Source organism: Onychomys torridus, chromosome 17, assembly GCF_903995425.1.
Source record: "Onychomys torridus chromosome 17, mOncTor1.1, whole genome shotgun sequence".
Classification (NCBI taxonomy): Eukaryota; Metazoa; Chordata; class Mammalia; order Rodentia; family Cricetidae; genus Onychomys; species Onychomys torridus.
In genome coordinates this window covers 28,888,458-28,902,542 of record NC_050459.1, presented here as the reverse complement: position 1 = coordinate 28,902,542, position 14,085 = coordinate 28,888,458, and the positions used below count along the sequence as shown (strand labels likewise).

The following is a 14,085-nucleotide window of genomic DNA, read 5'->3' as shown; positions in this document are numbered from 1 at the left end:
CCAATACCATGCCAACCCAGGTTCACGGTTCACAGAAGGAAATGTAAGGAACCCGGGCTATCTGGGATGTTGGATAAGAAAAGAGCATTCCACCATGATTGTGACATTGAGGCTTGAAGTTATTTATGTGTGACCAAGAATGTTCACAGAGATCTAGACTCTCAAAAGAGGGAGAAACCATGCTCTCGTTCCTGACGCGTCTTCAGTGACCTCTAATCTGGCACCCCACACTACTGTTTCCCCAGTACTACAGAAGGAACATGTCCCCTCCCCCCACCCCACGCGTTCCCCATAGAAAACACACTTACTCTGACAAAGCCATTCCTACATTTGAAAAGGCTCCTAAAAATGGCCTTAACCCAGGCAGAATCCAAAATGGCTAAGTTACCCAGGATGCATTTCACAGGAGCCGGCAGCCGGCTCCCACCCACTGGTCCCCTTCTCACCCTTCCATACCTTAAGGAGCCCCAAGTCATGGCCAACATGTACCTTTTTATTCAAGAGGGCTTTTGAAAGTAAGTATTCACTTGTCAAACAGGGATTTAATAACAAGAACTTCTTGACATATTTCAAGTAAATGCCTAAAACTGAAAACTCCAATTTATCCAAGAGAGAGAGGATGGCACACTTCAACTTTACAAATTCATTTTTTTAGTTCATCTTAAGTGAGCTGGCTTTGATGGGGGCCTCGCCAAATGACTCACTGTAGGAAAATCTGAATTGCACCCAGTTTTCCAGGAGCACCTCTTAAAATATGGCATTTGTCACAGACAATATCCAAATCCTAGGCAAATTGGAAGAAAACGCTCTAGCCACCACCAAATGGGTCACTGGAGAGAAGAGCTTGCGTGCCTGGGTCAGTGTGCCCAGGAAGCAGCTGTCAAAGTGACCAACCACAGACCCTTTTCCTTGCAGATCACCCTGCTTGCTTCTTGGTGGCAATAATGCAGGATGGCGACCATGCTGAAACCCAGACACCACTCACTCCCTCCTTGCTAGCCACGCCTGTGCATTTCTGTGCTCTACTGTGTGACCTCAACAGAAATACATTACAAATCCACATCACCAGGCTCCTGCTCACACATCTTAAAAGAAGTTCTCATTCAGCATAAATATTCAGGGGGGACAACTAATCAGAAGTGAATACTGTGGCCTAGATGTATCTAGCACAAAATTCCTATGAACACAATATTAGAACAAGCGCACAGCCAGGCACTTCCGGCAAAACTTGTTTCCTCCTCTTTCCCTCTCCACTTAATAAAATTGGTTGAGCACATTTTGCCAGGATCTGTGGGCTTCATAACTTCAAGCCTTACTGTTTTAAAAAAAAAAAAAATGAGGTAAATATCTACCTGCAAAGTAAAACCGACACATAAACCAAGTCTTCCCTGGCCGCGGACGCTGCCGTTATTGCTCTAGGTTGGAGTGTTTGTGTTTGTTTGCTTTTAAGGTGTAGTTGAAGTCGTTATTGCCATTCTAGCTGGCCCTGTGGTTAGTTAGCCAAGGAGAAATGGATGAGGACGGAGCGTGGTCACTTGGACCCCCGACTGGTCCCCCACTGGTCAGTCCCTACTTGCTGCCCACGGTGTGTGGCTTGTACAACCCTGGCTGGGGGGGCAGGGGGCAACCCTGGACGACTTAGTGTTCCCGAGACTGGCCCTAACAGCTGGGGGACGTGGTGATGGGGCTGTGCAAGTACGGCAGGCTAGTGGAGGCCGAGTGCACACCCACAGACACTGGGAAGCTGAAGACGAACTGCGACGTGGGGGTGGGGGTGGCCTTGCCCCTCTCCCGCAGGGGCCCCGAAGGGCTAGCCGCCTCCGCCGCACACGACGACGACGTGGTGAGCACCTGAGATTCGAACTGCAGCAGCTGCCCCATGAAGCTGAAGTTGGGCGAGATGATGCTCCGGCGCTGCTTGACGAACTCGAAAGCTTCCTCCAGCCTCACCCGTTTCTTCATCATCAGGTAGGCCAGGCAGATGGTGGCTGACCTGGAGATGCCCGCCTGGCAGTGAACCAGCACTCGCCCTCGGCAGTCCTTCACGGCATCTGGGGCAGAGAGCGTGGCACAGTTAGGGCCCCGTGGCAGACTTCAGGCACCACCGCCGGCAGCGCGTGTGGCAGAAGCGGAGACAGGGGAGTAGGGAAGACAAGATGGACCGAAGGATGAGGGGCAACTAACTCCTAGGGAAAGGGGCAGCTATGCTAGACTGAGGACCCATCCTATAGTATTTTCTAGATTTAGCAACAATAAAAAGTGATTTTTTTGTTTTTTGGAGACTGGGTCTCTCTGTGTAGCTTTGTGGCTGTCCTGGATCTCACTCTGTAGACCAGGCTGGCCTGGAACTCACAGAGATCCGCCTGGGTCTGCCTCCCGAGTGCTGGGATTAAAGGCGTGCCACCACCGCCCAGCCAATAAAAAGTATTTTTAAAGCACACACCAATGGCACACGCCTTTAATCCCAGCACTCAGGAGGCAGAGGCAGGCGGATCTCTGTGAGTTCGAGGCCAGCCTGGTCTACAGAGTGAGATCCAGGACAGACAGAGAAACCCTGTCTGGAAAACCAGGAAAGTCACATGGCAGCGCCAGTTCGATGAAAGAGAACAGTGACTCAAAGCTCCTTCTGTCTCCCTCTCCATACAGAAGTCTTACTTTGCACACATGTGGAGCCATGCATGGGTAACGGCTTCCAATTCCCACCACACACAAGTCCCCGTAGGCAGGCCCAGGGCCTTTCTAGTGAAGGCTGATATACTGGGCTGGGATCCCCACAGGCTCATGTACTGAGCGCTGTGGCTATGCCATGAAACCTCCTGGGTGGTGGCCATGCTGAAGAACTGCACTAACTAGGGGCGGGCCTTGAGGTCTGAGAACCTGGCCCTACTTCCCATGCTCTCTGCTTCCTGACTGCAGGTGTCATGTGACAACTCCATACTCTCCTGGCACCAGGTCGTCCCCCTGGGATGGACTACCCCCTTCTTAAACTGCAAGCCAGAGTCAATTTCTCCCTTAAGTTGCTTTGTATCACATAATGGCAGCAAACCAAGGGGAGTGCCCTAGCCTGCACATAATACCTGAAGTCCCCACCTGCCGTTCGCTGGGGTTCCCCCTCCCTACCCCGAGGGTGGGTGGGCAGGCAGCCTACCGATGTACTCGATGGCTTCCATGAACCAGGAGCTGATATCAGCCTTGTGGTTATCTTCTACAGGGATGCACTTGTACTGGAAATGTCCTTCGAAGTGGTTGGGACAGTCCGAGGAGACATTGAGCAGGGCTGTGATCCCCAGGGCGTCGAGCATGTCTCTGCGGGCAGCATGGTAGGCACTGCCGAGGTAGAGGAAAGGGAGGATCTCCACAGGACCCCCCTGCACCAGAGAGAAACATAAAGACCTCAGTAAACCATGAGCATCCAGTACGATGGCTGGCGTACTGGAACTCTAGAAACAGACAACCCACGGGGCTTCCTGGGGCCTGGGGAAGAAACCTTATGATAGGTAGAGCTTTTCTGGGCTCTTCCTTCCAGGCCTGGGTTCAGTGGGACTCCAGTGGACAAGGTATGGTCAAGTCCGCACCTCCCAGCTTCCCATGACAGGCAGGACATTGACCATGCGTGCGTGCATGCGGCACACTCAACCACACTGGGAGTTTACCCTGATAACAGATCATCGAGCCATTGTGTCATGGGGCTTAGGGATCTGTTTGGGCTGCTGTGTCTACAATTAGCACATCAGAGACAAGATGTCTCAGGTAAAGGTAGAGATCATGGCAGGTGTGATGCCCTAAACACGTGGTAAGATTTACGGGCAGAAATGGTGGGCTCCATCGGACTGAAGGGTGGATGGGCTTGGGCTTGAAGGAAGTGTGGTGACTCGAGCTGACTTTTTTTTAGGAGCATGGCTGGCACTCTGAGTCCACTGGTATTTTATAACTTGCTGGTAAATGAGGGAGAGCCTGGCTGTCATGGGAACCCAGCAATTATCCCAAGGCCTCATCCTTTCCAGAATGATATTCTCAAGATCACTCTGCTCTGGGGTCTAGAAGCCAGACATGCTGGGTACATGCATCTAATCCCAGTACCAGGGAGCTGAGGTACAATAATAATTTCAAAGGTAGCCAGGACTACAAAGACCCCGTCTCAAAACTAAAACAAAACAAAAGAGGCTAAACCGGAAGTTTTTTTGTTTTTTAAAGTGGGGGTAATAAGAGAGAGAAATAATTCCTAGCAATAAATACACCTGACCTAGAATCCCACCATGATACTCGGGGTTCACCATGCTATCTTCAAATCAAGGAGTTGTGTTTGAAGCTTGAAACTCAGAAAGTTCCTTCATGTTCTCCTGCACCGCCTGACTTGAACTCTGCCCGGGGTACCACTACCTACCTGGTCGTGTAGTGGGGTCCCACAGGAGCTGCAGCCCAGGTCCAAGGACTCAGTGGCACTAGGGGGCACAGGTGGTGGGATGGCTGCCAGGGTCTTGGTTTTGGAGCAGAATTCTGGGTACTCAGAAGAAAACCTCTCGTAGCCACCTTTAAAGGAGAAAAGTGGTTCAGGTTAGTGGAGCCACAGAGCCAGTAGGAAGCGAGGAAGAACAAGGAGAACTGTTGGCTCGATGTACGCCACTAGGTGGCGCTGTGGGTCTAGGGATAACGTCCCAGATTTGTTTGGTCAGAGGACCATAAATATGGAGGATGGAATGATGCTGGGGGCTTCGTTAATGCTTTATGGACAGAGCCTTCAATTTGAGATAAAAATACACAAAGGAAGATGTACAACGATATGCCAGAGGGACTTTCTAGAGTACCACGTACAACCAGGAGGGACCCACGAACACTTAGGCGGACAGCCAGTGGTGCCCTGCCTGGGTGAGGATTCCCCTCTGGTATCACCAGCGTCAGCCCTTTCTGATGTGAGAAAGAATAGGGGCGGGAGCGCGCGCGGGGGGGGGGGGGGTCGACTAAAAATAACTTGACACCAGCCCTTCTGAGTCTCCTCAGAGTCGGAGCTGATACCAACTGCGCTGAGCCACAAACAAAAGGAAACCCCCCTCTGCTACACAGGTTAGGGGCAAGAAAGGATTTTTCTGACCCCGAGTGTGGATGAACCCTGAAAAGTTTATCGGCGCATCTTCTGCAGAAGGAAGGGTTTTGTAACAAAAAGTTGGCACCAGTTATCTGGGACAGCCGGGTGCTGTCCCACAAGAGCCTGGGGCAGGCACAGATTAGAACAAAGTACAGCTCTCATGTTCTAGTGACCTCCAGGACCAGAAACTATACTACTACTTCAATACAGCCTACACACAACTGGTACGTGGTCACACACTGTAAGTTAGCTCCTACCCTGTGCCTGGCCCTGCTGGAAGGCACCTCTGGCTTTATGTCCTCCAGCTGTTGACAATGACTACCCATGGGCTGACATGTGACACAGTTAGTCAAATGCTTGGCTCCAAATTCCAACCCTAGAAAACTGCTTCCTCCTGCTTCTGAGAGAAAGGAGAACTCTCTCAGCCACATCACAAGGGTTTCAGAAGCAGGGCACCCATTTTTTTTCCTCTCTGACCGGAGGCTTTGGCTTGCCCTCTGCTCACTCCCTCCGGATATAAAAGGATATCTCTCTGTGGTCAGAGTTCTTCCTGCTGAGTCACAGTGACCAGCCTGCAGAGGGGAAGCCTGCAAGACTTGCTACTGCCAGCTAAGAATGTGTTGGTGGCCTCAGTGGCCATAGCACCCAAGAGGCAGGGCACCCTTCCCCTCCCATCAGAAATCCTTTATCTTAAAGTAACCCAGGAGTAGAGATGAGGATCTGAGGTCTGTCACCAAAGGCCCTTGGTCTCTGCCATGGCCCCCATTAGGGAATGAAGACTGGCTAAACACCTCCATTAATAAAGGCCATTTGCCCCTCTGTGTATTTGTGTAAGACTTCAAGTTAAGGATCTCTTTGTCTATTAACATCCATTTAAGCAATCAAAAAAAATTATTTTTTAAAAGAGTGAAGTTACCAATAGTTCCTGGCAAAAGGCTTCCCACCCAGTAGGCAGGCTCATCCAGCCTCACCTAAAAATAAAGGGTCAGGCTGCCCACTGGAACCCCGATTCCAAGGCTCAATAGCAGGACCCTCCAGATGTCACTCCCCATCATGGAAAGGGTACAGGGCCTGGCCAGCCTGAAGATCCAGAAAGGACACAGGCTCTGCAGACAGGTCACATCTGCTGTGCACCCTGCTACCGGATATCCTCTAACCTGTCCGGGTCTCCCCACAGTAAGAAGTGATTATTAATCTCACCCCGGCAGGAAGTTCTTGGTACATGGATTTGCCTGCCTGGCAGAGGCACCTTGGGAGAGGAGCTGCTGGCTTTGGGGAGCTGTGGCTGTTTGAAGACAGCGTGAGGGCTGTGTAAAAGGGCAAGTCAAGTGAGTTGCTGGTTCCCAGGAGGAAGAAACCATTAAGTCCTTGCCTCCCTGTGGCCATGCCTGTTAAGTCTTTTGGATGACACTTGAATTCCTATAAACTGGATACTCCAAACAAGGGGTACAACACATCCTATGTGCCAAGCGGCCCTGTGGAGATCATGAAGAGCTGCAGGGTTACACACAGAAGAGACAAGAAAGCCACCTGGGAAGGTTTAGGGCAGGGGCCATCTTTGATGCCAGACTTATCAGGAGCCTTGGCTGCCCTTTTGCACTGGCTTTTTTCCCTTGGGAACTCTGCTGGCTACCCCAGATGGGCTATAAGGCTTCTCACCTACACACAAGAGATCTTAGTGCTGACACCTTTGCTCCTGGCCCAGACAAGGCCCAGGTGTTTCCGGTAAGCATTAGAGAAAACGATCCACTCTTCAAAGAAGCAAACTTGAGTAGCAGAATGTGTTGCATTTTTAAAGCGTGTCAATTTATGCAATGTCCACCGGGGTACATGTAACCCTCTTCTTGATCACAATGTAAATTTAATGGCTCTGGTTTTATTGAGACAGGGTCCCACTCTGTAGCCCAGGCTGGTCTCGAACTCATGGCAACCTTCCTGCCTCGGACTTCCCAATCCCCAAGCAGTGCTGGGATTACATGTCTGAGCCACCATCCCTAGAGCAGTGTTATTTCTTACAGTGTGTAGGGAAAGCGGACTGAAAACATTTTCCCGTCAGGCCCTCCTAGAGAAACCCCATCTTTGTACAAGTCCCATATGGCCACTATCTTTGTAGTAAAGAACCACTGTTACCCAAAACTGACTCCACCATACACAAAAGGGCCAGGCTTTCCCTACACCTCCTGCATACATCCAAAGAAAGTGGAAGCCTAGTCAGTCTGGCCATCTCTGAAGCATTGGGCATCTGCTGAATAAAATTTCATAACGTATGCCAACGAGATTTCAACCTGTTTTTTCTGTGTCCTGTTGAATGTAATTGCCTCACAGATTTCTTAAAGGTCTTTATTTAAGGAGTATATTTCCTAAGACTGAGGGTGTAGTTCAGTGGCGGAGTGCTTACTAAGCACATGTAAAACAGGTTGGTTCCTAGAACTGAGGGGGGGAAAAAATCAAATAAAGAACTTATCTCCCAGCCAGGCGGTGGTGGTGCACGCCTTTAATCCCAGCACTCGGGAGACAGAGGCAGATGGATCTCTGTGAGTTCGAGCCTGGTCTACAAAGCGAGTTCCAGGACGGCCTCCAAAAGCCACAGAGAAACCCTGTCTCAAAAAAAGTCTTAAAAAAAAAAAAAAAGAACTTATCTCCCCTGCTTATTATCTTTCAACCTGTAAATCAGGACTGGAGAATCAGGCATGGCCTCCACAGGGCTTGCTGGTGTTAGCTCCATGGCCTCCTAATTCTCTTACACTCATAGCAAGCCATTTCAGAGTATAAATCATGAAGCCATAAAGTCTCCACTCTAGTTGGCTGCCAGGCTCTGCAGTAATGGAGCTAATACACGTGAAAGCGCTTTAAAAGGGCCAGCCGACTGGTGCTGGCAATACCACCATAATAGGGTTCCTAGAGGGGAGCTGCTGTGGTGCTGACTATGGCCGTGGATCTTAATGAGGCTGCCACTTTTTTCTATCATCCTGTCAATCAATATTTGGACTACCCACCTGAGGCCCCTGTCTTGCTCTGGCCCAGAAAGGAAGTCTAGGTTGTCTCAAGGTCATATATGCCTTTGGGAACCTCGGTTTAACTGAGAAGTCTTCAGACTATCCCTGCAGACGTGGGCTTCTGACCTTGTGGTTCCCAATGCAGAGAGCCTGTCCTTCCCAGGCCATCTGGCTGAACCCCCTAAGGCCTCGCTTGGGAGATGGCTCTTCCCTGCAGTCCTTCCCTGTCCCCCCAACTATCTGCTATGTCCAGCAGGCTGGCTGGCCTGTTACAGAGTGACTTGTCTTCCGGTCATGTTCTCTCTGTCAGGTTCTGAGTGTCTAAAGGAATTAGACTCTTTAATTAGACTCCTTTTCCTACAAGATAAGAAGCTCTGATGAGCTTAAGAATCAAGGAGAGCCAGGCGATGGTGGTGCACATCTTTAATCCCAGCACTCAGGAGGCAGAGCCAGGTGGATCTCTGTGAGTTCAAGGCCAGCCTGGGCTACAGAGTGAGATCCAGGACAGGCACCAAAACTACACAGAGAAACCCTGTCTCGAAAAAAAACCAAAAGAATCAAGGAGAAACTCATGGACACCTCTGCCCGTCTCTAGTTACTTTTGTTGGCTGCAAACATCCAGCTCAGCTGAAGTCATTTGTGCTGTGTAGCCAATGCCATTGAGGCTTGGAATTCTTGCGTAAGCCCTATCAATTTTATAACGCTAACACTTCCCATCTTTTCCTCTCTGGGACGCTGCTATATTTACAAACAGAAAAGGCCAGTCATTCTCCCTCTGGGAACTGTAGGCAAGCCCCTGAGCTACACTGGGAAAGCTGAAGCAGGGCACCAGCAGAGGTCCTGGATAATCGGCAACCCCCCTCCCCTCCCTCCCCCGCTCAAGTCAGGGTCAAGACAACAACGACCTGAGAGCCGGTGAGTTTTAACCAAGAGGGAAAAGTAGAATGTCTAGATGACTATCCCAGTTGCTCAAAACCGGCCCCTGGATAATTCTGCAATGAGGTTTGAATATGAACTGAGGCCATAAGATAAAATTCTGGAGGAGAGGAAAGATGGAATTGTTTGAAGAATATCTGTCCCATGTGTGGAGCAGGCTGGTCAAGAATTTGTAATCTGGTTGCCTCGGCCTCAGGTTCCAGAAATCATAGGCACTCACCATACCAGGCTAAAATCAGTGTGTGTGTGTGTGTGTGTGTGTGTGTGTGTGTGTGTGTGAGATGAATGAATAAGTCACTGAGGGTACTGGCAGTAAAGAATTATTACTATTAGGGTAAGACATTTCTTTTGTCTTTTAAAAGCCAGGCTTTCTAAAACTCCAACCTAAACATTTATGGAGGGGGAGAATCTGAAAGAGGTATACTGAGATAAAAAAATTTGAAAAACAGAAGTTTTAGAAACTGTCTCTAAAATGCCTTATAGGATTTTTAGGTACTCCCCATGACTTTTATAAGCAAAAAGGAAACAAAAGATTTTAGTTAACCACTTTTAGCAAACCTTGATCAATAGCAGCAAATGTATAAGACTACCAACACTTCAACGAAGTTTAATTCCTGCTTTTAAGCAGCCATGCTTTGTGAAAAGCCACTGTTAAGTACTGCCAAAAAGTAGCCAATCATCCTTTTAAGTGACTAAAATAAACAGGAAAATTGAGATTTCTTTTAAAGCCATCTAACTGGGGTGGGGGAGGTGGGGGGTGGGAGTGGACCACGACAAATTGATGGATGGCTTAGGCCAGGAAGGACATCATTTCTGAAACTGTTGTTTTGCCTCCCCAAGGATGGCAGGCACCCATCATGTCTCCCTCCCACTTGCCCACTGTTTGCCCCCACACTCCACCAGCACAAGGAGGCCCTGATTGCCCAGATGAACCCAATTACCCCTTTGATAGTTTAAGAACAAACCTACCCAGCTTCCTATCAGGTCTCTGAGCCATGATTCTCTCCCACCAAAGCCTCACTCATCTTCCAAGCAGCGACGGCCCCCCCCCCCCCCCCCCCCCCCCCGTGTGGTGTGTCTGTGTGTGTGCACGCGCGCGCGTGTGCGTGTGAGTTCCTATGACTGCTCCTTGCCCCTTCCTACAGCGGTCATTTTCTTGCTGCCCTCTCTACCAAGGCCGGTCAACAGCTGGCAGAGAGGAGTAGGGACTAGGTTGTGGCTCAGGATGCACGGCCACATAAACTAAGGCTGGCAGACAGATATTCTGTTGCCTCTACAGAGCAAGGGGCAACAAATACTCCACCACCAGCCCCACTCTCTCATTTTAGGCTCTTGCTCCCAAGGGCAGCATGTGGAACTTTTAGCAAGGGATGGTGGTGAAGTTGGGGTAGCAGCTGTTCCCAAACAGATGAAAACAAAGCAGTCCAGGCCTGTGGCCAGGGCCAGAGGGGCGCTACCTCAGAGGCCTGGGAAGTGGCCTTTGGCTTTGGAGGGGCAAGGGGTGATCCTCCCTGCCCACAAGGGCAGACAACAAGGAAAGGAGGTGGGAAGGCAGAGAGATCAGACAAGCCCCTCTTGAAGGAAATGTCTTTCTGTGGGCCAGGCTTCTGGCCACCCATTAGGGAGGGGACTGTCATTTTGCCCAGAGGCCACCTGTCCTGCCGGTCTTACGTCAGTATTTGCCCTGAAGCGTTTCTCAGAATTGGTCTGGCCTCCAGGTCTCCGGATCCGAATCAGGACCGGTAGAGTGCCGCGAGCCATGAGATTTAACCTTAAAAATATGCTTCCCTTCCTTAGGCGCCAGGTCCCGGAGCCGGCGCCCCGGAAGGAAGCTTTAAAGGGCTCAGGGCGAAGGCCCACAGCTGCCGCTCCAGGGCGGTCCCCTCCGGATTTCTTCCAGGAAGAAAAACAAAACAATCCCTGACTCCACGTGGGGCATAGATGCTTCCAAAGCCAGAGTAGAAAGGCATCGCCCTAGCTCTCTCCAAGGGCTGAGGAACCGAGGATAGCCTAGACTCCCCCGGGGTACCTTCAACCCCAACACAGTTTCACCTCTCCCACCCTCGCGATCTCGATCCGGTGAGAGCCAGCAGGCGGGAACAATGGCACAGACGAGCAGCCTGGGGTCCAAGTAGGACCCCGCAGAGGGAGGGCACGGGACCTGCGCCTGACCCAGGGCTCCGGGTACCGCGTGGGGCTCGGCTCGGACCGCTGGGCGGCCGCGAGATCCGCGACGAGCCTTCCGGCAGTCTCTCCTAAAACGCTTTTAGGGCGAAGGCAGAGAGACCAGGACTCGCCTGGAGGAGCAAAAGGCGGCCCTCGCGGAAAAAGAAAGAAAAGTCAGCAAATTCGCCTTAGCAGTTCAGCCTCAGGTCAACAGCAGCGTTTCCCTAGCAGCTGACGGGTCAAATGGTCAGGAAACAACTGCGGAGAACAAAGCCCCCCGCTGTTCCGCCGGGCCAGCCCCGCTCGCCCGCACCCCAGCCGCTTCCCGGTGCTCTTCCGAAAAGCTTTCTCCCCCCAGCCTCCCTTCCTGGCAGTGGACAGATCCCGAGAGGAAAAGTCTAGAAGAGGGGACGAAGAGCCAGGACAGGGAAAGGGGGCGGCTCTCGGAAGGCGGGGACCCGAAATACCTCCCGGGTTCAAAAGCGAAGACCCGACCCGTGCGAAAGAATGCGCGGAATGCGGCGGCCGGAGGTAGGGGCGCAGCGCGGCAGGGGGCGCCCGACCCCCGCGCTCGCCGCCCGTTCCGCAGCCCCAGGCCCGCACAGACGCCGGGCTAGCAGGTGCGGTGAGCCACCGGTCCCTTTCTCCAGCGACTTGGGACAGTATGCCATCTTTTTTTTTTGGGGGGGGGGGTGTCCTGACTTCTCATTTTGACAAACCACCTAATCTCTGGCCGCCTATTGAGGCCAGGGTTCGCTTCAACCAGGCACGCGCCGCCAAGAATGGTGTGTGAACAAAAGGTGGTAATTCTCCGCGGCCGGGATTAGCAAGAGGAGGCGCGTTACTGCCTGGTGTCCCCCGATACAACACTCCAGCCTCCCTGCCCCAGGAGCCTAGGTCTTAACCCAGGGCAGGAGGACTTGACGGACTTCCAGAAAAGCTGAATTGGGGCAGCCAGAGAGACACAAGATAAGAACGTTCCCCAGATCTGCAACCCAATTCTCCTTCCTGCATTTCCCAAAGGCAGAATTGTGTACGAACTCTCGAGGCAGATCCCACCTCGGCGTTAACCTTCCTTCACTCCTCTCTAGGGTTCTCGGGGTCACACCGAACCAACAGGCCTCTCTTGTCCCTGTGCGACTTAAGAGCGCGTTCTCAGCACTCGAAGCTGGGCTGAGCAGAGGAATCCCTGCCAGCCCAGCATCCAGGCCAGAACCGCTCTTGTCAACAAATACGGTAACTCTCGGAAGCCTGCGGGTTGCAGGTGACTGGAGAAACATGCCAGCACGCCCCCCCCCACCCCAGACTTGGGCTCAAAACCATGCACACTGCCACGCACGGGAACTCCCCGCAGCCCCAAGTCACTCGGGTACTTCTTCCCACGGCCAGCAGAGCGCAGGCGGCCAAGTCCCTTACACCTACCTACCCATCAGCTCGCGCCCGGGCGCCCACGTTTACCTTTAAGCAGACAGATGTCTGTGCGCTCCGCGTTACGGCGCAGCGCCTGCACGACCAGCGACACGGTGCTGTCCTCGCGAAGGCTCTCGGCGCGCGGGCTGCGCTCGTCGTAGACGATGACGGCCGAGTAGAGGCCAGAGCGCAGGCGGGCGCGCACTTCTTCCTCGGCGGGCAGAATCTGCTCCAGGCTCACGGAGCCCTTGGCCCTCCGCCTCACGATGGTATTGCAGCGCACGTTAACCGAGCCTCGGATGTAGCCCGCGCTGTGAGCCAGAAACGGTCTGCAGTCCAGCAGCAGGCACTTGCCGCTGCTCAGCAGCCCCAGGGCGCCGTGGCTGCCGCTGCCGCCCGCGCCGCCGCCGCCGTTCTCATCTCGGTTCATGAGCCTTTTGAGCACGCTGCAGTCCATCTCCCGCAGTTCCTCCATCGTCACCATGTCGCCGGGAACAGCAGCAGCTGGGGAGCTGGAGAAGGAAAGCCAAGGGCACCCAGGCCAACGAGGCTACAAGAAGGAGCAGGCGAGGGTCTAAGAGGGCGCCTGTCGAAGTGGCCACAAACTTGGCCCCAGCCTCCTCTTCTCCCCACACGCCTTCCTTCCTCCTCCCGCAGCCTCGACGTTACATAGCAGTCCGAGCCTTCCGAGGAGGGGAGTGTGTTTACGGGAGAGAGGGCTCCCCTCGGTTGGTTGCCTCTAGTGTGTTTTGCTAGCTGGGCTGCTCCTGCCGCCACCGGCTCGGGCGCCGCCGTTCCACGCAACAGCCTGCCGGAGCTGCGCGCACTGCCCCAGCTAGAGTTCCCTCCTCGGCTTAGAGATTTATTAATGCTCGCCGGCTCTCCCGGGGGAGGGAAGAGTCATTACTACCTCTCCAGGCCCCGCCCCCCCGGGCGAGCTCCCCGCCCCGCCCCGCCCCCACCCCCGCTCGTGAATGGAGCGCCGGCCCCCTCGCACCCAGTCACGGGAACTCGACGTCACAAAGAGAGGAGTAAACAGGGCGCTCGGTGCTCGCTGCCAGGCCCATTCATAAAACTGAGACCTAGAAGAAAAAGAAGGCAGCCTCCGACCCGCCAGCCAGCCGGCAGCTCCCGGACTTTGTGAATGGAGCTGCGGCGCGTCTCCTTGTCCTTCCTTAGCCCCGGAGCGCGGCGTCCGTGCAGAGATAGTAGCGGGTGGCGACGCCGGCCTAAGCCAGGCCTGGGCTCTCGGCTTGGAGGTCTTCGGCCTGTGCAATCTCCTCGCCAGCCGAGTCTTCTAGCTCTTGCTCCCGCAGCTCAGTGGACCCCTGCGCGTTGCGGCTGCCGTTCCCGTTCCGCAGAGCTCGGGATCTCCTCTGGTCGGACCTAAACTGGCTCTTCGGGTCCTGCCCGTTGTGCTTTGTTTTGTTTTTGTTTTTTTGTTTTTTATTCCAACCCCCCAGACGTTGGTTTTATATACATTAGCGTGATCGA

The 14,085-nt window shown here is 53.0% G+C and overlaps 1 protein-coding gene across 1 annotated transcript; it reads right to left on the bottom strand.

The window, feature by feature from the left end:
* Window positions 1–472: 472 nt before the first annotated feature.
* On the bottom strand, window positions 473–13,479 carry Dusp4 (dual specificity phosphatase 4). The gene is made up of 4 exons (XM_036166862.1): window positions 12,640–13,479; window positions 4,385–4,530; window positions 3,149–3,368; window positions 473–2,051 (listed from the first exon to the last, which is right to left on the bottom strand). Exons 1-4 carry the CDS (start codon window positions 13,073–13,075, stop codon window positions 1,660–1,662), a joined length of 1,194 nt encoding a protein of 397 aa, XP_036022755.1. The 5' UTR covers window positions 13,076–13,479; the 3' UTR covers window positions 473–1,659.
* Window positions 13,480–14,085: the final 606 nt, after the last annotated feature.